At 42.2% G+C, this 27,597-nt stretch overlaps 1 protein-coding gene across 1 annotated transcript in view; it reads right to left on the reverse strand.

The window, feature by feature from the left end:
• LOC139694265 (peptidoglycan-recognition protein LB-like) overlaps positions 1-6,063 on the reverse strand; it is a 47,883-nt gene extending 41,820 nt beyond the window's left edge. Inside the window, exon 1 of the mRNA XM_071592723.1 lies at positions 5,956-6,063. Within this exon, the coding sequence (XP_071448824.1) occupies positions 5,956-6,007 (52 nt within the window). The 5' untranslated portion in view covers positions 6,008-6,063. The remainder of the gene's footprint in view (positions 1-5,955) is intronic.
• Between the last annotated feature and the right edge of the window lie 21,534 nt (positions 6,064-27,597).

The following is a 27,597-nucleotide window of genomic DNA, read 5'->3' on the forward strand; positions in this document are numbered from 1 at the left end:
TTCATCACATTTATCCAACCCTCATCTAATAAATCCTAATTTTTGGTTAGCTTGTTCAGATATTTGAATAGGCGGGCGCATTGCCTCACTGGATCCTTGGCGCTCCTTAAGAGATGCGCCTCCGTCTACCAGTATAACAAGATTCATCTCCTTATTCTTACCATAATGAGGCTACGGCCTAAAACAGGGATTTTCCACATGCTTTCCACATTTATTGCCCGAACTGAATTAAGTAACTTCATAGTCTCAGAGAGAAGACAACATGAGAATAAATGAGTTCTTCGAGTCACCTCTGCTCAGCGTATGTAGATGAATCATTACCCGTCCTTGGGGAGGAGACAGTTGTACGTTGCATGTCAATGTGGTAATGGAATTTCGCCTTCTTACTTTTCAAATTCTAGTTTGCACTTTATTGGATAAATTTCTTACTGCATCCTAAGGTGCAATTATTTGTTAGATTATAGTATATGTATTTGCATGCGTGTAGAATGAAAGGATTTATGCAAGAATGCATATGCCACTGTGGGTGTAGTTTTACATGTATGTGTTGATTTTGCATGCGATTTTGTTCCTTTTTACGGGTGGTGACCTAACACCCCCCGCCACACGCCCTTGCGGGATATTATGTTGATGTAGATGTAGAAGAATCCTTATGACGTTCAGAAAGTGTCTCGCAATTTGCCTTGGTCCAGAGACATTATTTAAGCACGGAGATTACATGAGCTCCTACAACTTTTAGATAAATACAATTCTAAAATACGTTCAAAAATTTGAAATAGCAGGAAATAAAAGTCATATGCGTTACGTATTTGACTTTTATTTCTGGATGACCACTTGTTTAACAAACGAGTGGTCATCCAGCAACCCCCACCACACATCCTTGCGGCAGGGTTAAGTAAAGAACAGGTAAATACAGATTTACAGGCATTAAGCACAGTGGGTACGGTGACCGTCGACTGAGGTCGGCCGTGAACCCGTTCGGGTGTCCATGGTGCACTTCCTACGCCCACCATACACCCGCACCATCTGAAACACCCACGTCTGCAGTCATAAAAGGACCAATCTGAAAATCACCACCGTTATCGTCGGATGAATTAAATGGCTAGGATGTAATGGCACTCGTAGTTTTACTCCGTCAAACCATTTCCAACTATAAGGTATGGATTCTGCAGTAAGGGATACGTAGACACCTGACCAACAACTCTTTTCAGTCAGTCACTGATTGGCTTCGTACTAAAGCCATGGCTGGACGACCAACATTTGAGGAGGTGAGATCATATGCTTCGGGTTTCCAAAATGCGATGTCATCGGGGGACGTGGTGCTAAGGCAACTTCGAGTGGTGAATGTGACCTTGGTCATCGCCTTTGTTTGGAATCCCCTTTTTGTAACCCTCTGGGGTGAAAACATGACAAGAGGAAATGGAAACGTCTGCAGACCGTGTCGAGAGAGATATTGCTGTCGCTTATTTTACAGCGACAATAATGACGCAATTGTTGTTTGAAATTGACATCAAAGAGCAATACTAGTTTATTGTTTGAGTTATGAGAATGGATGTCTTATTCACGTCAGCTTGATCCGATTGCGAAATTATTTAAACTTCACGATCTAACTTCGCACGCTCTCAGCGTCTGCTTCATTGAACGACGGGCAACCACTTAAATTTCTTCCACGTTCGTAAAGGTCTGAATTGGGAAAATGACGTCTATAGCTAAATTGTGCGCGGCAAGTCAGCACTAGGGTGTGTGGCAGGGGGTGATTCAACCCTAGGTATCTAAAAAAAAGGTTTTTATTAATTTTTGCCACAAAAAATATATAAAATCATTTAAATATTGTAGATCATGATGTATTTTTCGATGATATAGAAAAACTCACAAGAGTAATATAACATTTGGACGGCACAATATAATGCAAAATAAAATAGATAACACTTAAAAGGACAATCACCTTGTAGATTGTTTGAGCTTTCGGCCTTCTCCGAGGCCTTTTTCAGGTGTGACTGAAAATTTAAGTTTTATTTATTTTTTGTGTTCTATTGTGCCGTCCAAATATTATATATGTAAATATGTGTCTATATATATATATATACATACACACACACACACACACACACACACACATATATATATATATATATATATATATATATATATATATATATATATGTATATATATATGTATATTATGTATACACACACGTACGAGAAAGGGAAAGGAATAAGAAAGGCATGTTCAATGGAGTGAAGGTAGGGAGGAAGTATGACCAATATATGTGTGTGTATATACATATATATATATATATATATATATATATAAGTGAAATTCCATTTTTTTTAATGTTTTATAAAATTTAACCCGACACTTATTATTTACACTTTCAGGCATCAATTGGTGGAATTGTTTGATGTCCATGTTAAATAAGTTTGTAATGTTCCACAGACCTTCAAGTCTGTTGACAATTACAAACTCATTTAATCTTACACGTTGACTATGGCGAGAGTAATTGTAAAACGAAATCAAGAAAATTGCCGGAAACGGGAGGAGCAGGCCAGAGGGGGGGGGGGTTATTCATAGAGGCCCAAATACACACGCATTTACTTAGATACATAGGATCACTAGTTTATCGCCTTAGGGTAGGTTTTCGATGGACCCTGGAACCACACACTGCTGCACCCCTTAGTCATAACTAACACGACAAAAACTGTCCTTCAACCCCATACTTCATTTAATACGTAACTCATTCTTAGCTCTACATACTTCCGATTCATACAATATGACGTTCTGTTTGCCAAACTGCCGCTAATATTTTCTTTACGTTTAAAGTACCTGGAATTAAATCCTACCTCTTGGTAAACGCAATTCTCCCCCTAATGCCCCCGTCACTCTACCCCACCTACTCCAAAACGTTTCCCAAAAATACTCATCAAATCCATCTTCTACCTGTTTTTTTTACGTCCGCCGAATTTAATGCTTATGAAATAGTGCGCGTTTTTCTTAAGGTGACGTTTACGTTATTTTTATACCTTTCTCCTTCTTAATAATTTTACTATCCTCTTTTGCTCAGGCTTAATTCTCTCCCGATGCCTATCACAATGACCCTGCAATGCGGCAAATAATGATTGCAACCTTATGGATGACTGTTTAAATAAAGCTTGATCATTCGCAAATAACTATTTACATGAATATTACCACACATTTCTATTCGATTAATACCACAAGTAATTAGCCTACCGATCATAAATAGGTAGGAGAGGCGATATTAAGCGTCACTTACACCTAGAGTATTTGCAATTGCGCGGGAAAATGTCTGAATTTAAGAAAGCATGGATATATAAGAGAGGGACGTGTGTGTGGTTTGCGAGAGGAAGTTGTACTCCAAGGAAATCATTGAATGGGTGGGGTTGAAGAGACCCTCAAGACGAGGAATATAATGCGTCTCGAGGACATGAGAGCAAGTATGGCCTACAATTGTTTATAACGGAAATGTGACGGAGTTGAGAGGTGTACAAGGGCACAGCAGTGTTAACAAATACAATAAAAAGGGGTAAATTTCAAATTTCTTCTTGAAATAACTCTATATTAGATTTGCTATTTGCGTCTTACATCCGACTCTATTTGCTTTTTCCGAGTATGATCAGCCTGAATATTTTCTGTTCATGTATACCACAAAAGAAGCCTGCCATGGGGTAAATGTGGCGCCGAGCGGTTGCAAGAAAACCTAACGTGGGATTGGGTGGAGGCACGAAGATCGAATTCAAGCCTTTACTCCCATGGATGAACACCATCATTCTTATCGGTTTAATGATCCTTTTCCAAATAATTATTCTGAACAAGCGTTGCATCAATTGGTGGGCGAGGTGAACAGCCAATTAAATGCAACAATTTCAGAGCGTAGAAATCATTCGCCTCGACCGGGATTCGAACCCGGATCCCTCGATGTCCGGCCGAGCGTTTTAGCCAGTTAAGCTATCGAGGCGTCCTCTTAAACTCTGAAATTTTGGGGAACATTGAATTGCATATTAGCGGATGTCTCCGTTAAAGGTTACTGTTGCGGCATCTCCCGTAGTTTCTAGGAATAGAACAACCAATGGTGAATTATACGAAATGGACCGTTTTACGAGTCGATATCAGGAATATATCCTGTTATTGAATATTCTTGCATGTAAGAGCTCATTTTGTACGATTAAATTTGTTTGAGTGCATGATCGAACTGATATTTGTACAGAATAGTCATGATTGTGGCTGTACATGCATGTACAGGCAGGTGACCTAACACCCCCCGCCACACTCCCTTGCAGCGGCTCGCGGGGTGTCATGTAGATGTACGTGCATCCCTCCTCCAACGCACAATCCCCGAGCTTAACAGAGGAAGAAATAGGCGCCAGCATTCAATATTTATCCGAGCGTAAAAGTAAACCAAATGTTCTTCTCATAAATGCAAATGCTCTCCGGCCTCGACTGAACCGACTACCCGTAGTTCCATGTTGGGGTATTACCGGTTATACCCTGCCGCGGGTTTTCGAATCTCTTGGGCGACCTCTCTCCTTCCCTTTACACATTCACTTGTCTCTCGCTCTTGTGCAAGAGGTTGACCGGCATCGTGGACATATACCATAATCAACTTTTACGAATTACTTTTCAAAAATTTGTTTTTTTTCTAATTTGGGAAACATTTCCTTTTTACGTCGTGTTAGGCAACATTAGGTATATCTTAAGACTAATTGTATGTCGAGTTTTTCAAGGCAAATGAAATATTCTAGAAGGTGAGAGAGAGAGTGAAAATCGTAAGTGCTTTTGACATGACTGCCGTTTTGGTAGTTCACAAGAGTTAGCGATTGCCATTTATTTTAAGTTTCGGTACATTGATTGCCTTTCAAAAGATGAACGGCCCGTTGATGTACTTCATGTGCCCGCAGAGCGATGTAACCAAACATCGTCAAATCCAAAGTCGGACACCGCAAACCCTGTAAAAGTAGCGACGCTGAATGTCAACAAATTCAAAGAGCCCGGAAGTGGAAGCGATCGTATTTTTTTTATGCCTCACCGGAAGAAGAGGTCTGGGTGCCTTGTTGAAATATTCACGGAGAGGAGAGAAAAAGAGTTCCGATTGAGTAATTAGTAGCATTTACGAGGGCGGAATTTGGCCTGAAGATTTCTTCAGATGAGCCTTGGTGCCATTGATGCCAAAAGAAGGGAATGTGGGGACCGTAAGCGAGGACTATTGAACAACTATTAAGTTTGATTTCGCACGCAAATAAAACGGTACCAGACAATAATAATTATTTTCAGATTCTATATTAGCAAGATGGCGTGTTTCAGAAGAAGTATTTTCTATAGGCACATATTTAAATTATCGAGGGATGAGAAATTAAACTTATGAAAGCTTCCCAAACATTCGTTTTCTTTGTTCCATCCATGAAATTAGATTTTACAATATAATTAATTCTCGGTTAACGAAACCATATTTGTACACTGTTACAATTGCTTCCAGTTATATATGCTTGGCAACAATGTCAACAAATGTAGAATTCCAAATAAATAAGATGTCGTGTTACAGGAAGGGCATTCTAAAACTCTTCTCCCCTCCCCCACTTCCCGTAATGTCCGTTCGAATACGCCCGTCCTCGTCGACAGGCAGGTGCAAACGAAAAACAACATTTACCGATTTAAATTGTTTCCATTCTAAGTTACTCGCCTTCGGAATTACTTCCTGTGGCATTCCACAGCAGTGAGAATGACGCGGTCGTACAACACCTCCGTAAAATATGTAGGCACGACGTTCTGGGTTTTGAGTCGAGTCTTTCCCATGCGGAGTCGTACCCCCGTCAGTCCACGTGGATCCGCGCCTCGACCCTGATCGTCACTCGCAGAAAGAGGGGGGGGGACGCGCACACGGGGTGTCGGCCGGCGGCAGGGGCCGGGAGGTTTGAGGCCACCAACAGGGCCGGCATACTCACTGAGCAAACAGGCCACTCGCAACGTGGTCAGCATCATGTCCAAGAGCACCATCGCGATGGATGGATGGAGTATCCGTCAACCGAAGACAACCAGTGATACGCCTTGCAGTGTGCCGCCGACGCCTTCCGGACAGCAGTCGTCCTGTCCGCTGGCTGGCGGTGGTTGATGCGTGTCTCTCCTGCACTCTGGGTGCTGCTTTGGCTACGGCGGACCTCGGTTCGACTCGCGGCACGGGGAGAGATCCAGGGGTCGGCTCGTCGTTGGCTTAACTCCGGTACCCGAAAACAGAACGACTGCCGGCTCTGCGGGTGTGCACGATATATACGTGTGTGCTATCTTCCCTCCCCTCCCCTCCCCTTCCCGGACGGAGGGGAGTGAGGAGAGAGCCAAGGCCGAGGGAGGGGGAGGCGCCCCCGAATGAGCAGCGTCGGTGATGCACGACCTCTCTTGCCCAGCGGCCGCGAAGCATGTTATATTTATTCCCAACTTGCGGGCCGCATGCGGGAAATTGCGATGAATATGGAATTTTCTGGATGCATTTTATTTTTTAGGAACATGAGGCGAAGAATTGTACTGTTGGCAGAGATGCTTTTACAAGGGGGAGGGAGTTCATGACAGGGACGTTGAGTAAGGGTGTTGGGAAAACGCTCGTCAATACATTAACATGGATGGGAGTCTGTGGAAAATTACTTACTCATTTAATATGGACATCAAACAATTCCACGAAGTAAAGCCTGAAAGTGCAAAGTATATTTATATGGAGCTTCGTTATGCAGTGCGCGGAAACATGGTCACTGAAGCAGGAGACGAGGCGTAGATTGGAAGCTTTGAAATTTTGGTGTGGAGAAGGTAAAATGGATAGAAAGGAAAACAAATGAGGATTACTATTATTATTATATAAACCTCGTTGCAACTAGGCAATTGTCCTGGTTGCAACGGTCAAGCCTCGTCAACGGTCACTCTTACAATGCACATACTACATTTCATACTCAAGAAGAACAGATATGAGACGAAATGCTCTTAAAAACATTGATACTTAAAGATTACCAACTGCACCTTTGCCATCACACAAGGCCTAGGGTCACACCATACCTACAACGCTCCGTCTATAATCACGCACTCTTCAATTTCATGTACCGTTCAAAATCACGGACCGTTAACACGTCATCTACATTTGCGATACAACTTCTCACGCCATCTGCATCACACAGAAACAATATTTTAATAAGTACAATAGTATAATAATCAATAATCCATGAAGTTTATAACCCCCTTGGCTACTTGACACTTATTCTTAAAACTCCTAAAATTGGATGGGAAGGGCTCAAACAAACCTCCAGGTAACTAGTTCCATTCAACAATAGTTCAATTTCAAAAAAGAGTATTTTATCTTTTTTTGTCTTCTTATTTTTATTTTAAAACTATGGTCGTTTTTTCCCTTAAAGTTTGGTTTTTCTATCTCTTTCCATAAATTTTCCCATGCTTCGTCATTTTTAACAATTCTATGCATCGCACCTAACCTACTCCTTTTTTTTCTATTTTTCAAACTTTCCCATTTCAATATATCCAACATTTACGTGACACTATCTGTCCTTTAGTACCCAAAGAGTACATATCTTGCTGCCTTTCTTTGAACTTTTTCTATCATTTTAATATGTCCCACCCCATATGGTAACCATACCATGGGCGGGTATGATGATGGAGTGCTTGGCATGTTGGAGGAGGAGAGGGAATGGTGGGAAGAAATCCTAACAATGAGACAGAAAAAATGGATGAAAAGCATATTGACCGGCAATGGGATGTTGAAGACCGCGACAGAGGGGAGCATGTTAGGCAAAACGAAGAAAGTGTAGAAATAGCATAGGATTTTTGGACGGGATGAAGGTAGTGAGTAAGGAAGTGTGCGGAATTGAAGAAGGGTTTATTGTAGTGCCCGATTTCAGGTTGTGTTTTTGGCTGGGAGAAATCGCATTAGTCTATGTCCATCCAAAATCTGCCTTGACTGGTAGAATACCAGAAAAAATTAATCGGAACGATCATATCCAAAAGACTGTAAGCAATCACCGACGTGCCAAGAATTGGAGAAAAGTGAAAATTTGGCCATTTCGGGCGGTATTGAATGGGTGACGGAGTTCTCTGTCGGTCCGATCGGAAACTCTTCCAGCACCAAGTGTTCCTCATTCATTTCGTGGAGTACCATCGTCTGGGGCATTGTCACCTCATTTTCAACGCGTCGGTCACTGCCTGCAAACTTTCGGATTAATATTACATAATAAGTAATTTCTAAAGCATACATTTTCCTTACATTCTACAAGTAAATTATTGATATAATCATAAAATACGATTTAATACGATATTAATTCAGAGAGAACCTTCTTATAAACAGTGGCCTTCGGACCATGGACTTTGCACCAGCGATCAATGTCTACCTTTCAATCTACACTGTACACTTAAAGCCAACGCTAGGGTGTGTGGCGGGGGATGATTCCACAACAGGAATGTAATACTAAAATCAAATGTTCGTCAATATTAACCACAGCGATCGGAATAGTCGAGTGAAGTGGTAAAGTAAATGGTGGCCATATTAGACCAACAGTGTTTTCAATTGACAAATGCACTAACAGGGCAATAAGAGACCGTTTACTTTCTCACTTTGCCACCTTTCAGTTCCTAAGTGCGATTTGGAACTCGGAAAATCACTCATCTTGGGTAAAGCTGAGGATATAATCAGAGGGGCCGCTTGAGCGGACCCCCATTCGGTCCAAGCAGTAGAATACCACGACCCAAGTTAATAATATATACGCCATTTAAAACAAATGATGGATTATGATGAAAACAAAATTTGCACTTTTACACAGATTCAGTAAAATTCGCGGAAATGAGCAAATTTTGTTTTTCTCATAGTGACGTACTTCCACTACATCTCGCCCGAAACTGTTGAACAAATGATAGCAATAATATTTAAAACGGCATCAGATGCCGCTGGTAAGAGGAGCAATGAAAAAGGCCACACACCGGGATACTTTGCATGAAACATGTTTCCCTTTTGTCGCTGTCTTGAGCAGTCGTTTCGGTCCGTGATCTTTCGAGGAAAAAAATTGGATTTGAAATCCGTCAGTCCCGCAGTATTCCTCTCTAATTTAGGTCTCTCTCCTGCCGTAGTGTGATGGGGCTAATAAAGCATGTGTTTAATTACTCTCGAAAGATTAGCGCAATGAATGTCAAGGCGGGGTTTAAGATGCCTCCGAGTCCCCTTTTGGGCGCCAGGGGTGGGCCAAGTATCCGTGTGCCGAGGTCTACCGCGGTGGACAGGCCCATGGCACGCGCTCCGCCGCGTGCCACGGCCGCCCAAAGTTCTACAGCACGGATCGCTGATTCAACTGCTCTAGGCACTCATGTAGATAGCGTATTTGAAATAAAAATACATTCGTATAGTTTCCTGAGTATTATTTTACTCGCATTTACAGAGCCAGATTTTTGTTGTCAAGTTAGCAATGACTGCGTCTAAACCAGACTCGGTAAATTAAAAAAATATTGGACTGTTCAGATGTACAATGCAACGATTTCGAAAAGTAAAAATCATCCGCCTGGAGCGGGATTTGAACCCGGATCCATTGCCATTTAAGCTACCAGGGCATCGACGAAATCACTCAGCCGGAAAACGAGGGATTCGGTCAAGGCGAATGTTTACACTTTGAAATCATTGCCCTGTAATCGGCATTAACGCATGACACCGTTAAAATTCACTGTTGCGGTATCATCCAGCAGTTTCTTTGAATTTGTTCGGACGTATTTTCATTTCGAGAATAATTGATAAATTGCACAACTCGAAGCCTGAGATCCAGTACATCTGCATCGACTGAATTCCCCGCAAGCCGCCGGCAGGCCGCTTGGCGGGGGGGGTAGGATGTCAGGGTGCCAGTAACATACGCACAAACATGAGTTCGCCCTTGCGTATTAATATAAATAAGCTCGCTTGTATGATGATAAAAAGCACCAAAAAAGCCAAAGTGATTGATTGGATTGGTTTAAAATAGATGAGGGTGAATCCCAACCAAGTCCCATTCGGGATGTGTAATCAACGTCAAGAACGCATGTAAGCAATTGAAATCCTAATGATATTCACCTCAGACTTAGAGGGAACAAAAAGAGGTAAACTGGTTGGATACTTCCCGAGGCAAGATCTTGGAACTGAAGATCAAAATGAAGGAATTTAAAACAAAACGGAATCAATTCAGAGGGAGGCCACATTACGAGGGATCCCACCAACCACTCCAAGGGTGGTAATGGTCTCGGAATGAAGGTGGAGATGCTGCTGGCTCAGGGAGGAATGGGATCCGAGCCGGAGGGGCACTGGATCGGCAGAGGACGCTGATGGTTATTCCTCACCCAAGGTGTTGGGTTTAGGAACCGCCATTCGACTCCAGAAGGACGCTGACCCCCTTGCCTGCTGAACTTGATCCGCCCTCCCTCTCTCCCGTCGAGGACACCCCCGGTAGTGAGGCCGTTGCGCATGTCGCTCCCCCGCTCTCCGGCCAGTGGAGTCCCCGCTGGGGGGAGTCCCCCGTTCCACCCGACGAGAGGACTCCCCCTTTCCTCACTCGCCGGAGAGGAGGGAGAGAAGCCGCCGCCGATCTTCCCGGATTCGCCTTCCCGGCCCGTGACCTCTTTTTTCTCCTTTTTGCGGAGATTGCCTCTCCTCAAGGGCGCGAACTCATTAGTGCGGCGGACGGCTTTCCTCCATCCCACTCAATCTGACTGAGTGCTCTCGGGTACAGAAGCAACGCTCACTTTTTCTCATGACTCTATTCGCGTTTCTCAGGCATATGCTGCTGCCACTAAATAATAATAAGCATTATATATCATATACACTAGCTGCTATATACATATAAAAAATACATAAAAATATAAAAATTATACATATAAAAAAACCATAAACACAGTAATCAACCCGAAGGTCGGTTTGGTGAGTGATGATAGAGTTCACCCAGCACTAAGCCCCTCGGCGTGTGATATTCAAACATCAGGGTAGGAGGGCCAGTTTCTTTCGCTGTGCCGATTTTGGCTTCCCAGAAAGATTTGGTACCCGAAAAATCACATAGTTTGGGTGGAGCTGCGCGTGCCCAGATTGGTTTGCCCGGGAATCAAACTCGGGCCCTCCGGTAGTTGTCCAACGATCAACCCCCTGGACTACCGCGACCCATATTATACATACAAATTGTGATAAAAAAAATACCGGGCTGATTTTATCCTGTCCAAACCGTTCAACGGATTGAAACGAGACACAGTGCGCCAACTAGCGATACATCTGACGACTGAAACGAGAGGTGTTGCATTTGTTTACGCCGTGTCGTTTTGCAGCAGCAGCGGTACGTGTCTTAACCTGTTCGTTGCCGCGTGCAACGGCAGCAATGAAGGAGCTAGAGGAACAGTGTGTGCGTAAAATTTTGTTTCAAACTTGGCAAAAGAATTACGGAGACATTTGGAATGATTCTAAAAGCCTTTGTTAATGAAGCTATGAGTCGAAGCCAGTGTTTTGAGTGGTACAGTCGTTTTAAATCGGGTAGAACCTCGACAGATGAAGACTCGCGAAAGGGGCGGCCTTTCACTTTGACAGACCCCAACCATGTCAATTCGGTGAACAATTTGGTGCGGGCAAATCGCCGTTTATCTGTTAGGGAGATATCCGAGGAAGTGAACATTAGTTTTGGATCCTGTCAGACAATTTTGACAGACATTTTGGACATGATGCGCGTCGCATCAAAATTCGTCCCGCGGGTGCTGACTGATGAACAGAGGAACACAGCGTGTGGAAATTTGTCCAGAACTCCTGGATCGAGCCAATGCCGACCCAGAGTTTCATAAAACCTTTTTGTTTCCAAAGTTAAAATTAACCTTGAAAGGGAGCCGATTCGACTCTATTGCGGGCATTAAAAATAATTGTACGGCGGGCCTGAGGAGGATCCCTAAGGCGGCTTACCAGGCAGGGCTTACAAGGGCAAGAGCTGGAAGAAACGTAGGCAAAGGTGTGTCGTCAGCGAAGGAATGTACTTTGAGGGTGAAAAGTTCAATTAAGCTGCATCTGTGGAAATAAATAAGTTATAAAATCAGTCCTGTGTTTTTTGATCACACCTTGAGCATACAGGAAACCATAGATCACGCAAGAGATGATTAGAAATATGGATGAGAGAAGAAAATGAAATAATGTACCTGTAAACACAGAGTTAGGCAAAAGGAAGTACAAAGAGCTATATTATGAATTGAGACGAGGAACTAAAAAACCAGAAAAGCATGGTGGAAGACGCAGTGCGAGGATATGGAAAGTTTGCAGAAGAAGGGGGAAATAGGCGCGCTATACAGCAAAGTTAAATCACTATCGGGAAGTAAGAAGGAAAGATCTGTGCTAACAGTTAGAGATAATAATAATAATAATAATAATTGGGCCCGTTCGAGCACGATCGGGCATTTATTGTTTCAATTTGTTTTTTGGGGTGCCTTATGTTTAAACCCCCAATACAATTTCGTGAATTTTACAAAATACAAAATATGAGTTACATGCCATTCCTTTCCGTTACTCTCCCCGTTCTTACTTTATCTTTTGTTAATAAATCTTTCCAATATTTTCCTAATCGGTTCCTCATGTAGGTATTGCCCAATTTGTTGGACGTTGTGCAAATACCCAAGGATAGCTTCCAGTTCGCGTTTTTCCTCGGCATAAATTGGGCAATAAAGGACTCTATGTATTGCCGTGTCCTCCTCCATCATGCATTCACACGTCCCCTCCTTTTTTTTCCCTATTTTCTTGAGGTATGATCTAAACTCCCCGTGGCCCGTTAAAATTTGCGTAATACCGTTGTAAGTTTTAAAGTTGATCTTCATTCTTTCCTTCACGCTAGGTAAAAATTGTCTGGTTGTTTTACCCTTTTCTAATGTTTCCCATTCCCGCTCCCACATATCCAGGAAATACGCTCTTATAAAATTCCTGTTCCTGCTCCATTTCTCAGTTGGAGACAAAGCTACATCTCCCAGAGTAGCCTCTTCCATCTGTTTCATCCGTACCTTGATTCTTCTTTCCTCTATTTAGAACGTTATCGGCTGTATCCCAGTTATTATTTGTAGAGCTTCATTACAGACCGTATTGTAGCTCCCGGATATTGCAATTAGGCAAGATCTTTGGGCCTCTTCTAGTTTTCTCCGGATTCTGCTGTAATTGAGTCTCTCTCCCCACACCTCACTGCCGTATGCCAATATTGGGATGGTGACTCCGTTGTATATAGTTCTTAAGCTATTAGTGGTGATGCCAAATCGGTTTCTGCACAGCCTTCTTAAGCAGTTAAATATTTTCTTGACCTTGCCTGCTGCGTAATTTGCGTGCTCTTGGAATGTTAGTCTCTCGTCGAATTCAATGCCCAGGTATCTGAATGTGGAGGATCTTTTGATGTTTTGACCATAGATTTTTATAGTTGGGTTTCGTGACAATTTTTTCCCGAATACGACGTATCGTACTTAGTCTTATTCACAGAAATTTTTAATTTCACTTTCGTACTCCATGACTCCACTATATGGCAACATTCTTTTGCGAGTTTTTCTATTTCTCTCCTGGAATTTGCAGGCATTGTGATCACAACGTCATCAGCATAGGCTGTCCATCTGCAGTTTCCAGGAAGGGGCTGATTCAGTCAATCGTTCATGGAGATGTTCCAAAGAAAAGGACCGAGTATGGATCCCTGTGGTGCCCCTTTTGTAATGTTCTTTTCAACTTCCAGATTATTTAGTTGTATTTTGGTGGTTCTATTCAAGAAATAGTTTTTAATAAGTTCTACTATTGGTCCCGGGACTTTATACCTTTTGAGCTGGTTTATGCAATGGGGCCACCATAATGAATCGAATGCTGCTTCGTAATCTATGAATAAGGCCAACTTATACTTATATTTACGATTTTTGATTTCTTGCAGAAGTTTTATTGCCGCGGCTGCGGTGGATCCGCCTCTTCGAAATCCAAATTGGCTTTTGTGAAGTAGATCCTCCTCACCAACTGCTTCTTCAATTTTCGTTTTGATGATTCTTTCGAACATTTTCCCCATTTCGGGTAGTAGTGTTATGGGTCTGTATGCCTTAGCATCAGAGGGATCCTTTTCCTTGGATTTCAAGATGGTGCATAGGACACCCTTTTTCCATGCCGCAGGGAAGTACTTGTTTCTGCAACAGTCCTGTAGCAATCTAGTTAAATAGTTGAGGATTAACGGCTCTGCTGCTTTGATCAATTCAGCGTTTATGCCATCAAAGCCTAGGGCCTTTTTCACTTTCATCTCTTTAATCGCGGTTCTAACTTCCTCATCGGTGATATCTATCTCCGTACTTTGCAGACAAGGGAGGTTAGCCTCACGCCTAATTACTTATTATGGGAAGAGTTCACCCCAGCCGTACTCTTATATAAGAGTACGGCTGGGGTGAACTCTTCCCATAATATTTATACGGCCGTAGTTACCGTTCGCTTTGTATATATCCTAATTACTTTTTGCTCTTCAGTTTCATTTTCTGCTGTGTCATCTGGCACTAGCGTGTTGATGATGCTGGAAATGGTTTCGTCCAGGAATAGAAGCTCCCCTCTGGCGTTGGTCTTAGCTAAGTATGCTGGTAGGATTTTAAATTTTTCCCTCGCGATTTTATATATTAACCCCCAGGGGTTTTCCTCAATATTTGACCTCGAGAATTTCTCCCAGCTTTTTTCCTTGCTTTTTTGCAATTGTTGTTCATAGTTCTCCTTTGCCTCATAGTATCTTCTTTTGTTGATGGTACGTTCTTCGTGGCTAATGCTTTTCTGGTAAGTTCTCCGTAGGTTTCTGCAAGTTATCTTAAGCCTATGAAGTTTCTCATTCCACCACACTGTTTCGTTTCGTCGTGTTCTGGTCAGAAGGATCGAAGCCAGAGCGGAACCTTGCAGCGCCTCCGTAAGAGATCTAACTCGAGCATCGATGTTGTTATTGCTTGGATCCCATGGCAACAATTCACATTTGTACCAGGTGTTCTTTGATAATATCTCCATAAATTTTCTCCAGTTTGCTGCACCGATATTAAATCTTCTTCGATGACAGCGTTCATTTTCTGTAGTCGTGCCAATCTGGTATGTGACTAATCTGTGATCACTGATAGATAGTTCGGCATGAACCTCCCATCTGTACACGTCTCGTATTAATGCCGAGTTACTGATGGTTAGGTCTATATTTGAGCAGCCTATTGTCGAACTAAACGTGTACGGTTGCCCCGGTTCGTTTATTATATACAGGTCCTCGGAAGCTATTAAGTCCTCCAATGCCCTGCCTCGGTCATTGGTTTCCTTACTAAACCATATTTCGTTCTTTGCGTTCGAGTCAATTGCGACTAGTATCCTTTTATTTTTGAATTTATGTATCAGGCTCTTTAGCTCTGTGATGTATTCTTGGATGTCCTCCGATGGTGGCAGATAAGTCGGGTTTGATAATAGTTGACATAGAAAAGATCCAAGAGAGATGGAGGGAATATATAGAAGAACTGTATGATAAAGAACTTAGGCCAACAAGGTTAGACATAGAAAGAGAACATGACGTAGAGGAAGATAGCTTAGGTCCAGGCATACTCGACGATGAGATAGAAAGGGCATTAAGGGAGATGAGACTACGTAAGGCCGTGGGGGTGGATAACATTCCCGCGGAACTATTAAAATGCTTAGGAAAATGTGGGAGGAAGAGTTTATATGTACTGTGTAATACCTAGAGTAGCTAGGTTTCACACGATCTTGTAAACAGTTGTTGGGAACAACGTAGCAGTGTTAGGATGGGAGCCTCTAGTTGACTGTAGGCTTAAAGGCAGGTTAAATTTACTGCGTAAATTTGAGGCATGTTACTTATCCGAGGATGTTAAAGACATTGCAAGCCCCATATTACAAGAATTGGAAGTGTATATATTTGTTGATATCCTTCATGTTTCTTCCTGCATGTTATTCTTTTTATTTAATAGACCCATCTTTTTAACAGTTCAACAGAATTATTTGAAATTTGGTATCCTGTTATTGAATATTGTTGCATGCAAGTACTTTCTTTCGCCTGATTGAAATTTTTCGATTGCATGATCAAACTAATATGTGTGTAGATGTAACATGATTGCTATTTTGCATGTATTGCTGGTGACCTTACACTCCCCACTACACGCCCTTGCGGCAGCTTGCGAGGTATTGGGTAGATTTAGATGAGGCGTGGTTGCGGTGGGCGGAGAACCACCCTCGCTGTAATCTACATCAACATTTATATCCCACGATCCACCGAAAAGGTGTATGGCAGGGGGTGCAAGCACCAGGTGGGAAGGGTAAGTAATGAGGAAGGATATATGGGAAGGAAATATCAGACTCAAGGACTCCTTATTCCCACAGTCAATACGGGATATTAACTGCAGAGTTGGAGATAACAAAAAATCCCACTTGCCACCCACAGCGTCGAGGGACTAATTAGTTTAAATTAAATGGATATTCACTAATCTCGTGTGCTTTGTTGGAACATCCGTTCCCGCATGGAACTGATAGTCAATTAATATAGTGCCCGTCACAACATTCTCTACCCTTTTTTGTCGTGTTTTCAAGTTCCCCCTTCCATCCCTCCTCCCTCTCCGAGGGAGGGGGGTTGTCGGAGGACGCCGTCCACTGCCAGGAGGGGGGTGTCACATTGTCCACCTGTGACTTTGGGGGCGGGGACCATGAGTTGCATGGCCATGGATAATTAGAACTTGAAAACTAGGTGTGAAAGGGGATTGTCGAGGTTGAGGGAGGGAATAAATGGGAGTTTATGGATGGCAATGAAACTGCACATACGCCGTGAGCCACGGTGAGCTGATGAAGGAAATATGGTTTGGGCATGAGAAATTCATTTTGTACTGGAATGCATTGGAAGGAAAACGCACAGTATATTTCCGAGCATAGATGACCGGATAAAATTAAATATTAAACACTCCTCAGCAAGCACACAAGTGTTAACCGGACATGAGAAATTCAACTCCTACTTCCACTTCATAGGGAAATGTTTTACCCCTCTGTGTAACTGTGGAAAAGAAGACACAGCAGAACATAGAGTGGAGGATTGTGTATTCTATGAGACAGAGCGACAACTCTTATGGAACAGTATGGAAGAGAAGCTAACAAGCGTTAGAGAAATTATTACATTCTGCCTAAAGAACAACAATAAGCTGCTTGGAAAATTTGCAATAAGAAAACCGGCAAATACTGAACCACAACAAGTGAATGCATTGGAAGTGTAGTAGTTTTCAGCGACCGTCGAAAACCTGACACTACTTGATGGGCTACTTTGGGGAATAATTATGGCTTTTTTGAAAGTTTCACTTAATTAATTTATGAAGTGTATTGCTAGACACTTTGCGGGTGAGATGTTATTGCTGGTCCTCGATAATCTTCACCAATGTACTTTTTTTACCACTATTTGCTTTAAATCAACACAATATCCCGCGAGCCGCGTAGAAGATAATTAGAATTGGTAGCGTTTTTATTTGTTGATGTCTTGCATGTTTCTTCCTGCATGGTATTCTTTTCATTTAATTGAACCAATATTTTTAACAGTTCTACAGCATGATTTGAATTTACGTATCCTGTTATTAAATATTCCTGTTAAAAGTACTTTCTTTCGTGCGATTAAGGTTTTTCGAGTGCGCGAACAAACAAATATTTGTGTAGAGATAACATGAGTTGGTTTTCCTTATAATTTTATTCTAATTTACAGTTGGTGACCGAACACCTTCCACCACACGCCCTCGCGGCTGCTTGCGGGGTATTGTGTAGATGTAGAGGCCATCTCAAGGGCGTATGGCGTGGGGCAAGAGTTCTATCGGCAAAAATATGGGTTCATGTGTCATATATGAATATATTTTCACTCATTAACCCAAACGGATGCCTAAAGAGATCACGCAGTATTGGGTGTCTTTCACTGAAACATTATGTTTTTTCGTTTAAATAAAAAATCGGGTGAAACAGTTCTATTGTCCTATGACTGTGCATAGTATACCGGAAGAACTAATAATTTAGACTATAGGTAACAGTATCAATCTCTCCTATTCTATCCCCTTGGTAAAATCCACAAATGTCATTTGGGAACATAATACGACCTCAAACCTGCGCATGCGTGTTGAGGGGGATGTTACTTCCACATGCCACAAAGAGTGCTTCTGAAGGACATTTTGTTTGTGGTCTACAAGGATGTGTGCATTACCTTTCAGCCTACCTTCGTAATTCCATCGGTGTGTTGGGGGTGAATTCGGTTCACGGAAATTTTAATAAATAATCGTCTCAGAACGCTGTCTTTTGGAACTCTTAAGATAACGCTCGCCTCTTTAGAGAACCGATCACCTATTTTCATTTTTCAAGTTATACCAATGAGAAAATGTTTTCTCCATACTTTACCCTGAAGCCCAAAGGTACCGACTCCAACTTCAACTTGATTCTTGAGTGATTGATTTTTTAATGATCACTTTTGTTATTGTTCTGTGTAAATTCAATTTCGAATCTAGGGACTGGTGTGCCACCCGTCAATGCCCCTATTAACATATTATAATGATTTTTTCTGTAAGCATCAGTTGACCTCCATCTCGCTCGCTACTTTCTCATGATTCGCCCCCTCCCCTTTCATCCCAGTCGGTAAGTGACCGAAGACTCTCGTACTGACGGTGTTCGCGTCCTTCGCGGTAAATCATTTCGTTTATTTGTGAAGTTATCGATTCCGGGAATATTTATCCGAGAGGACACCCTTTCCATGCAATTTCCCCATTCGGTTGACATTGGCTCCCGAGTGCCCGTCCGCGGCCAGCGAGCGATAAAACCGGCGAACTTCACGGCAATGAGCGGACTGTCGCGACATGTGGGCGGTGATCTGGGTCGAAGGTGCGGGCGTATGTGACGCAATGCATGATGGGGAGGCGGAGTGGTGGCTGAGTGGCCACTGAACGGAAATTATATCTACACAATACCCCGAAGAGATGAGTGGCGGGGGTTGTTTGGGAGACCACCCGTAAAAGAGAATAAAAACCCCCTGATGTTCAACTACTCAATTAATTCAACTCCCTTAAATAGAGTAACAACCATTAAAGACCTTGGCGTTTTAATTGACCAGAAACTAAATTACTCCGACCACATACAGACTTTCAAAAATAAAGCAATGTCCCTACTAGGCCTTCTTTACCGCTTCACAGAAATTAAAGATCCAATTGCACTCCATTCATACTTCTCAATAATTATCCTTCCCATCATATCATATTGCTCCCCCATTTGGTCCACCTCATCCCCAACTAATCTTAAATCCCTTGATTGCATCTCTCACTTCATTGCCAAAATAGTCAAACACTGAGTCCCACATTACCGCAGTATGTCTTCAAATGCTGTTCTGTCTTCCCTATCCATTTCTAGTCCCCAAAGCTGCAGACTTAAAGCTGATTTAAAACTCCTCTACAACACCCTAAACTCGGCTATTGATTGCCCTGAACTGCTATCTTTCTTCAACTTCAGGATACCAACCCGATCCACCCGCACCCACTCCCTACTCCATCTGCCTATTCCTAGAATATCTCTCACCAAGCGTTCACCCTTATTTCGCCTCTCCTCCCTTCTAAATTCACTCCCTCACACTGTCGACCCCTTTAACTTATCATGCAACAACTTCACCACCCAAGCTTTATCCCACCTTTCAGTAAATTAAAATTTTCCCCGGTCCATGCTTGGTTCTCGTTGTTATTGTTATGCTGTAATTGTCTTTTGTCCTCTTTCATGTTTGTTATATTTTCACTGTAAAATGGCGCTACTGCTGTATGTGAACAATATTTTAAAATAAATAAATAAATAAAATCAATAGCAAAACTATCGGAAAAGAAAATACTTTGGTATCACTATCACGGATACCTACCTAAAGGCCAGACAGTCAAAACGGAGTGCTACCTGGGGGTTATAAAACGTCCATTTGAGAGAGGTAATCAGACGAAAACGGTCCGAACTTTGGAGGAGCGGTGAGTGGTTTTTTTCATCACAACACGCCGGTTCATTCGTCTCTCAGGAGTTTTTTTTTGCCAAAAAACAAGACCGCTGAGCTTTCCCCATCAAGCCTAATCATCTGACATGGCCCAATGTGACTTTTTTGACAGTTCCGCAAACTGAAAAACCTGCTCAAAGAAAACTATTTGCTACCATTTCAGAGATAGAGAAAAATTCGACGGGGGAGCTTATGAGCATTCCGGAATAAGCAGTCCAGGTCTGTTTGAAAAAGTGTAAACACCGCAGGGATATACACTGGGGAGGAGACTACTTTGAAGGGGTCCCTGAACAATGATTTGTTAATAAAGTATTTTTTTGTAATAAATACAGTTTTTGTACATACCTCGTGCATGCAAGAATTTTTTAATAACAAGATTTATTCAAATCGTGTCGGAAGAATGTTGAAAATATGTGTATGTTAAAAATTCGTGCAGGATATCGACAAAATGTGTGTACACTACCATTATTAATTATATCCTTCTAGCCTGCAGTCATATATACATATTTTGATCTCTATTTGTACGAGGAAAAAACGGCATTTAAAATTCTCTAACTCCCTGATTTTACGCACGTGATTTGATCTAAGCATCCCCCTTTCCACCCAAAGCGTCTAGGGAATAAAAGGTTTTACCCAAATGCATGCACTGTCACTAACCTGGTATATTTTGTTGTCAAATCACTTCCCGCACAACCGCATGGGACTGACATTTCATGACATTAGTGCTCGGTACAATGTTGCCTGTCATTTTATGTTTTTTTCAAACTTTTCCTTCCATTCATCGTCTCTCTCTCCCTCTTGGAGGGGGGCGCCTAACACCGTTCGATGTCGACAGCGGTGTGTCACATTCCCTACTTGTGACTTTAGGGGCGGAGACTTTAAGTTCCATGTCCATGCAATAGTATAATTTCCCCTTCTAACTTTTCAATTCCGCATGACCTCTCTTTTGGTGTGAAGGCCTGTCGTAGGCCTGGTTGTGGTTCATTTTTATTCCCTTTTTTCGAATTACAAATAACTAATTCATTAAGTGAATCAACCCTTATTATGGGAAGAGTCAACCTCAGCCGTACTCTTATAAATGGGCAAAGGAAGGGCGAGGGATATCAGGGAGGAAAGTGAAAGTAAATAAATAACTCAAATTAAATAAAAATAAAATGAAATGACATAGGGGGATTCAAAACAGAAATCGGATAAACCAAAATATGATAACAAAAAACGCTCTGGTTAAGGTGTACCAAATAGCATTGACCCACGCCCTTATCAAGCACTCACCCAGAAAGGACTTACGAGAGAATTATCTCTACGCCAGCGGCCCGCCGTTCGAACGTAATAAAAATAAAATGAATGCAAATTAATCACATACTCTCTAGCTTGGATGTACTAAATATCATTGATCCTTGCTAGTCTCAAGCACTCACACCCAATCAGAGCTTGCGAGAGACTTCTCTCTGCGCCAGGGGCCCATCAATCGCACGTAATAAAATAAAATAAATGAAACTTAATCACGCACTCTCTAGATTGGATATACTAAATAGCCTTGATCCTTGCTAGTCCCAGGCACCCATACAACCAAGGCTTTCGAGAGGTTTCCCTCTGCGCGAGTGGCCCGCCTATCACTCACTTGCTTGGGCATGATGCCTTAACCCTTACGAAACTCACTCACTCACTCACAGGTCTACCGTGGGATCTCTTCCGACGTTAGTCCTGTGACTCTCACTCTGGGAAAGGTAGGGGATGCGCCCCTTGTTTTGAATTGATTCTTCCTCCAGCATGAATACACATTTCCACGTTTTCGATAATTTGTTCACTCTATATTTGTCCCTCCCTCTCCCAGACCCTCCCTTATCACATACCCTTCCCCACCTGCTGCTTGCACCCCCTGCAACACACCTTTTTGGTGGAGCCCGGGTTATTTATGTCGGAATCGATCTACCATATTCGGACATTTGAATATCTGGGGGATCCGATGATGGTTTTGAATAGACGCAGACTGAAAAACTAAGCATTAATTTGCCTTAAGTTGCGAATCAAAGCTTGATAGCCGAAACTAAGACAGACCCTTCTTCAAATTTTCATGCTATCTACATCTACATCTACCTCCCATCATATCACGAGCTTTGTCTTAATATCCTTACCCATTATGCTCCTGCCATCAATGTTCTCCTCCTCGTGACAGACTTGCCGAATGACGCACTTCATTTTTTCTAATGCACTATTATGATAATTTTGGTCCAAAACACTTGCAAGTTGGGCAAACAAAGATACGCCCGCTCTAATTTGTGCACTCCTATTTTAACGTTTAGCTTAGTTTTCTTCTTCCCCGAAAACTTCATAGCCTTTGTTTTGCTTACATCGATTCTCATCTCATACCTATCACACTGCATTCATAATGTACTAAGCAATGATTGTAACTCCTAGGTGATTGGGTAACTAGAGAATCATCATAATCATTCAAAAAACTAACTGATTTCATGAATTCCACATCGATTTTCGCGCCAATCTCCAATTCTTCCCGATTTATGTCACACTCTAATCCTGAACTATGTCAAGACCGTGAACTTTCCCCGCCGCAAATAGAGATTCTAGATCCGCCGCTGTGCACCAGTTTAATCGTGGGCACCCTGAGGCACCACCTACACCTTAGCCCTCGCCTTTCATGGGGAGCGCAATTGTATCAGGAGAATAAGCGGGAGGAGGAGGAGGACCCACCGTTATTAAACTCGCCAAAATTAAACGGGTGATGGGGAAATGCAATGCGATTGTTCAAGAGAGTTGTTTTTTCGCTTAAGTGAGGCCACATTTGAGATTCGCTTCAGGTATTTGGGATATTTGGGATAAAGCGTTGATAGAAAAATCAGATAAAAGTTCGGAGAAAATCCATCAAATTCGTCAAAAATTGTTACGATAAGAAGGCGACTGTGACAGGCCTTTTAGAGGTATTAGGCTGGGAGCCAATTGAGAGGTGAAGAGAACAGGTGAGACTAAAGACCTTTAGAATAATTCAGAACAAACAAGTTAAACAGTATCACTCAAGGAATTATTATAACCCCACACTATTAAGGTAGATCAGACCACGAAGGGAGATGAGGGATAAGATAAGGGAGATAAATTTCAGTACATAGAGATACAAATATTCGTTCTTGCCCCAGATAATCAGAAATGATAATAGTAAGAAATCAAGAAGTCACATTAGTAATAGAAGAGACATTCGATTTACAAGCGAGGACAAGATCAAACGCTGCGTAGACATCAGGTTCATTCATAGGTGCATGTGTATGTTAGTTGTTGGTATATGTAAAGTATTTAGCATTCCCCTCAGTCACGATCTCTCCGGGGTGAAACACATACAGGGAATATGTGGACAAGCTAACAACAAATTAGGATTTATTGGAAGAGTACTGGGTAAATGGGATGAAATGTCAGAGAGAAAGGTTATCTTTCGCTGGTTAGGTCTCATTTAGAATTTGCTGCACGCTTATGGGATCCTCACGAAGTTGGATTGATTGCCGTATTGTATCGCGTGCAGCATAGAGAAGCTAAATTTGTGAAACGGTGTTATGATAAACTTAGTAGCGTATCCAAAATATTAGAGCAGCTATGATGGGAACCACTCACGAAGCGAAGGTTAAATTACAGATGGAAGCTCTTGCATTAATAGGAAGGAAGTCTCTTTAGAAGTGATGTTGAAAATGTATTATTACCCCCATTGTATACGGTAGGAGAGATCATGCTAATAAAATTAGAGAGATCAAAAGTAGACCAGATAGATTTAAGATGTCATTTTTTCCACGAACGATAGGGGATCATAACAGCATTGCTCGGCCGCGGTAGGATCATGTTCGGGTAAAATTATTCTGGGGTGAATTCACCCCCTGCCACACACCCTGGTGGTGGCTTGCAGGGTACTAAAATTAATAAAACGTAAACTCCTACACAAGGGAGAAGGGTCTGATGTGTTCCCGGCGTATGGTCACGAATTTTTTTCGGGATAGAGTCGCTTATCTTATCTCGAGGCTGTGTTCGTTCCCTACCTTCTCCTCGCAACAACTAAGACCGCGGTCCAAGTAATCTTTCTCCCCTGCACAAATGCCCAGGGCGTTCTCAAGCCACCCGTTGTTTGTCCTCTTTCCCTCTATCCTTATATCTCCGTCTATCGTTCCCTCTGTTTCGTGTCTTCCTCCTCCATGCGCACACAGAGGATCAATGAAGGAACACAAAGATAAAAAATAAGGGTGGCGAGTGGGAATTTTGCTATCTATAACCATACAGTTTCTATCCCGTATTTTCTGTGGGAAGATAGAGTCCTTGAGTCTGCTAGTTCTGGCATCTATTTCCGAAATGTTATATACATGATCCAAGCGACCAATATACAGGGTTCGTCCGGAAAATAAGTGTACTGAGCTCAGGAAAAAAATTTATTACACTTTTACATATCTTAAGCTAATATTCCTCAAAATAGGACCCTTATGAGTCGATACACTTGTTCCAGCGGCGTTCCCATTCCTGGAACGCTCCCGCGAAGGCATCATCCTCTCGAAGACACGTCGTCACGGCCTCTTTGACGGCGTCCAAAGTCCCGTATCGCGTTCCTTTCAAACTCCTCTTTATCTTCGGGAACAACAACGTTCTCTAAAAAATGTGGATCATTTTTGCAGTGATCCGCAAGTTGTGTCGCGATTTCCAAACGATTGAGTCTTTGATCATCACTGAGCACTTTCGGCACCAACTTTGCACAAATTTTTCGCATCTGTAATTGCTCCCTAATAATCTCGTGCACTATTGTTTTTGGCACATTACACTGCTCTGCTATCATCCGAACACTAAGACGACGATCAGAGTTCAGTACATCGCGAACTTTTCGCACATTTTCGTCGGTGAGTGTCGTTGATGGGCGTCCAGGCCGTGGTTCGTCGTCGACCTCTTCTCTGCCCTCCACGAACATCTTGTGCCACCGAAAGATCATGTTTCTGGACATGGCTGTCTCCCCGTAAGCCTGGTTAATCATACCGACAGTTTCGGTAGACGATTTCCAAAAATGCTCCAAAAACTTCGGCATCGCGTTCCGTGACGTGGGTCGAAGCGTGGAGGTTCGCGTTAACAGAGCTCCTCACTACACCACAGCTCAGAGCCGACTGCCTTTTTCAGCGTCGCTTGCCAACATACCCCCCTCCAATCGCAGCCCGTCAGAGCGGTGCTGGGCGCGCCTGGAGCAGCGGGAAAAAATCAGTACACTTATTTTCCGGACGAACCCTGTATGTTGTAGTGCGCATAATTTGCGAGACCTCGGTGCTGAAACATGCGGATCTGAATTCATTTAGTAAGTTCAACATTGCATTTAATCGTCTTCTAATGATTCCCACTCCAACTCCATAAGCATTTCGGTGACGCTTTTCGTTTCATCGTAAGAATTTTTAACAAAACGGGCTGCCCGGCGTTGAACCTTCTCAATTTCCTGAATGAGGTCTTTTTCACTCGGATCCCATACGCTGCTGCATGCATATTCTAAATAAGGCCTAACAAGAGCGTTGTAACAACGTTCCTTGACCTTGGAATCACTTCTGCTGACAATGCGTCTAATAAATCCCAATTTTTTACATGCTTGCCAGCAGATTTTGCGTATGTGGGTCCCCCAAGTTAAGTCTTAAGTGGTTGTAACACCTAGGTATTTTACCGTATCGACCGACTATTTCTAGGTCAACTCTAGATAATTTGTTCACAAATCCCGTTCATCTTTTAAAGAAATTTACCACCGAACATTTATTAAAATTTAATGACAATTCCTAATTTAAACACCAATTTGTAATGCAATCTAGAGCCTGTGCTAGAATTAAACGATCCTCATTCCCAGATATCTCCCGATAAATCACCGTGTCATCCGCGAACATCCTAATCTTACTTTTCACTTCGCGGCTCAAATCGTTAACAAAAATCAAAATATAACATTCCTTGTTCATTGGCTGTCTTTTTTTTCTATGGGTTCAGTATGTATTGTTTCTTGGATATACGCGGTGGCAACATCGTTCGTGAAAACGCTTTGGAAGAATGAATTTAGAATGTTAGCTTTACCCTCACTGTCAGTATGAATTATATTGTTACAATCCCTTAAGCAAGCCACGGTTTGCTTACCCCCTTTTGCTTCCCTAACATATGACCAGGAAGCTTTGGGGTCGGTGCCCAAATACTCGCAAAGTACTTTACGTTTAAAGTCTTGTATGGAGCTACGTAATTGTGTTTTGGTTTCAATTTTAGAGGATCTATTCTTGTCCAATAACTGTTTATTCTCCGAGGATGTAGTGTTCACGCCTGATTTCTTTACCGTACAGTGTAACATTCTCTGCTTTCGAAGCACTTTTCTAAAGCTTTTATTGCACCACCTGGGGTCGCGATTTGCTTTAACGTACTTTATAGGGATGAAATCTGTAATGCCCTTTTGCATAATATTGACAAATTGTGTCCAAGTTTCTTCCACGGTGGCATGCCTTAAGCGCGTTTTGAACCCGGGTAGTGAAGAGTTTAACCGACTGGCAAAAGTTTCCAAGTCCGCTTTATGGTTATTTTAAATTTTTTCTTTGTGGTTTAACTATCTTTTTTATTTCTACGTTCAAGTTGATATTAACTGCTTTATGGTCACTCAAGCCCTCGTCAGTTGATACACTAATAATACGTTCCGGTGGTTTCGTAATAAATAGGTCCAATAAATAGGTCTTACCACAGGTGGCCATACGTACTGCTTGATGTAGGGAGTTTCTTTGAACCACTATTATCAAGAAATACGAAATTCGCGATCGCGGGTCCGAGATTTAACGCTATTATTGTCCCAATCGATACCAAGGAGGTTAAAGTCACTACCATTTATGTTGATGCTGTTATTATTTTTACGTTTAAATTTATATATTTGTTCATTGAGGGCATTAAATGTTTTAACATCTGAGTCTCGAGGTCTATAGAGAGAGCATAAGTCAATCTTAAGCTGATTAGATGGCAGTAAGGTGATTTAAAACACTGTATATGTAATGATTTTTAAATACACATTGTCTGCTTTCAATTTACTTTTCACTGCCACCAAAATTCCTCCTCCGGGCCTCGCACTTCTATCGTGTCGGTAAACTGTGAAATCGATTGAGAAAATTTCTTGGTCGTTTATATCATTATACAGCCAAATCTCTCCGTGGCTAATACTAGATCAGCGGAATAAAATAGCTGAAGATATGGCCCCGCTTTTAGAAACTGTTTTTCTAAAATCGATAGAAAGCTCAGTACCTCGCGACTGGAAGCTAGCCCATGTAACTCCCATCTATAAAGGCGGCGATAGGGATAAACCAACCAATTACCGACCCATTTCCTTAACCTCGACCTCTTGTAAAATATTAGAGCACATTATTGTCACTAACATTATGAGATTTCTTTACAGTACGAAAATACTAAGCCACAACGAGCACAGATTTAGGAAGAGCAGATCTTGCAAAACCCAATTGGGCCTTTTTATTCACGATCGACTTACATCGGGATAAAAGAGCGCACACAAGTTGATGCAATATTTCTGTATATTAAGAAATCCTTCGATTAAGTCCCGCAAATTAATTGTTACAC

Source organism: Hetaerina americana, unplaced genomic scaffold (genome assembly GCF_022747635.1).
Source record: "Hetaerina americana unplaced genomic scaffold, ioHetAmer1.1.p SCAF_5, whole genome shotgun sequence".
In the NCBI taxonomy this organism is placed as follows: Eukaryota; Metazoa; Arthropoda; class Insecta; order Odonata; family Calopterygidae; genus Hetaerina; species Hetaerina americana.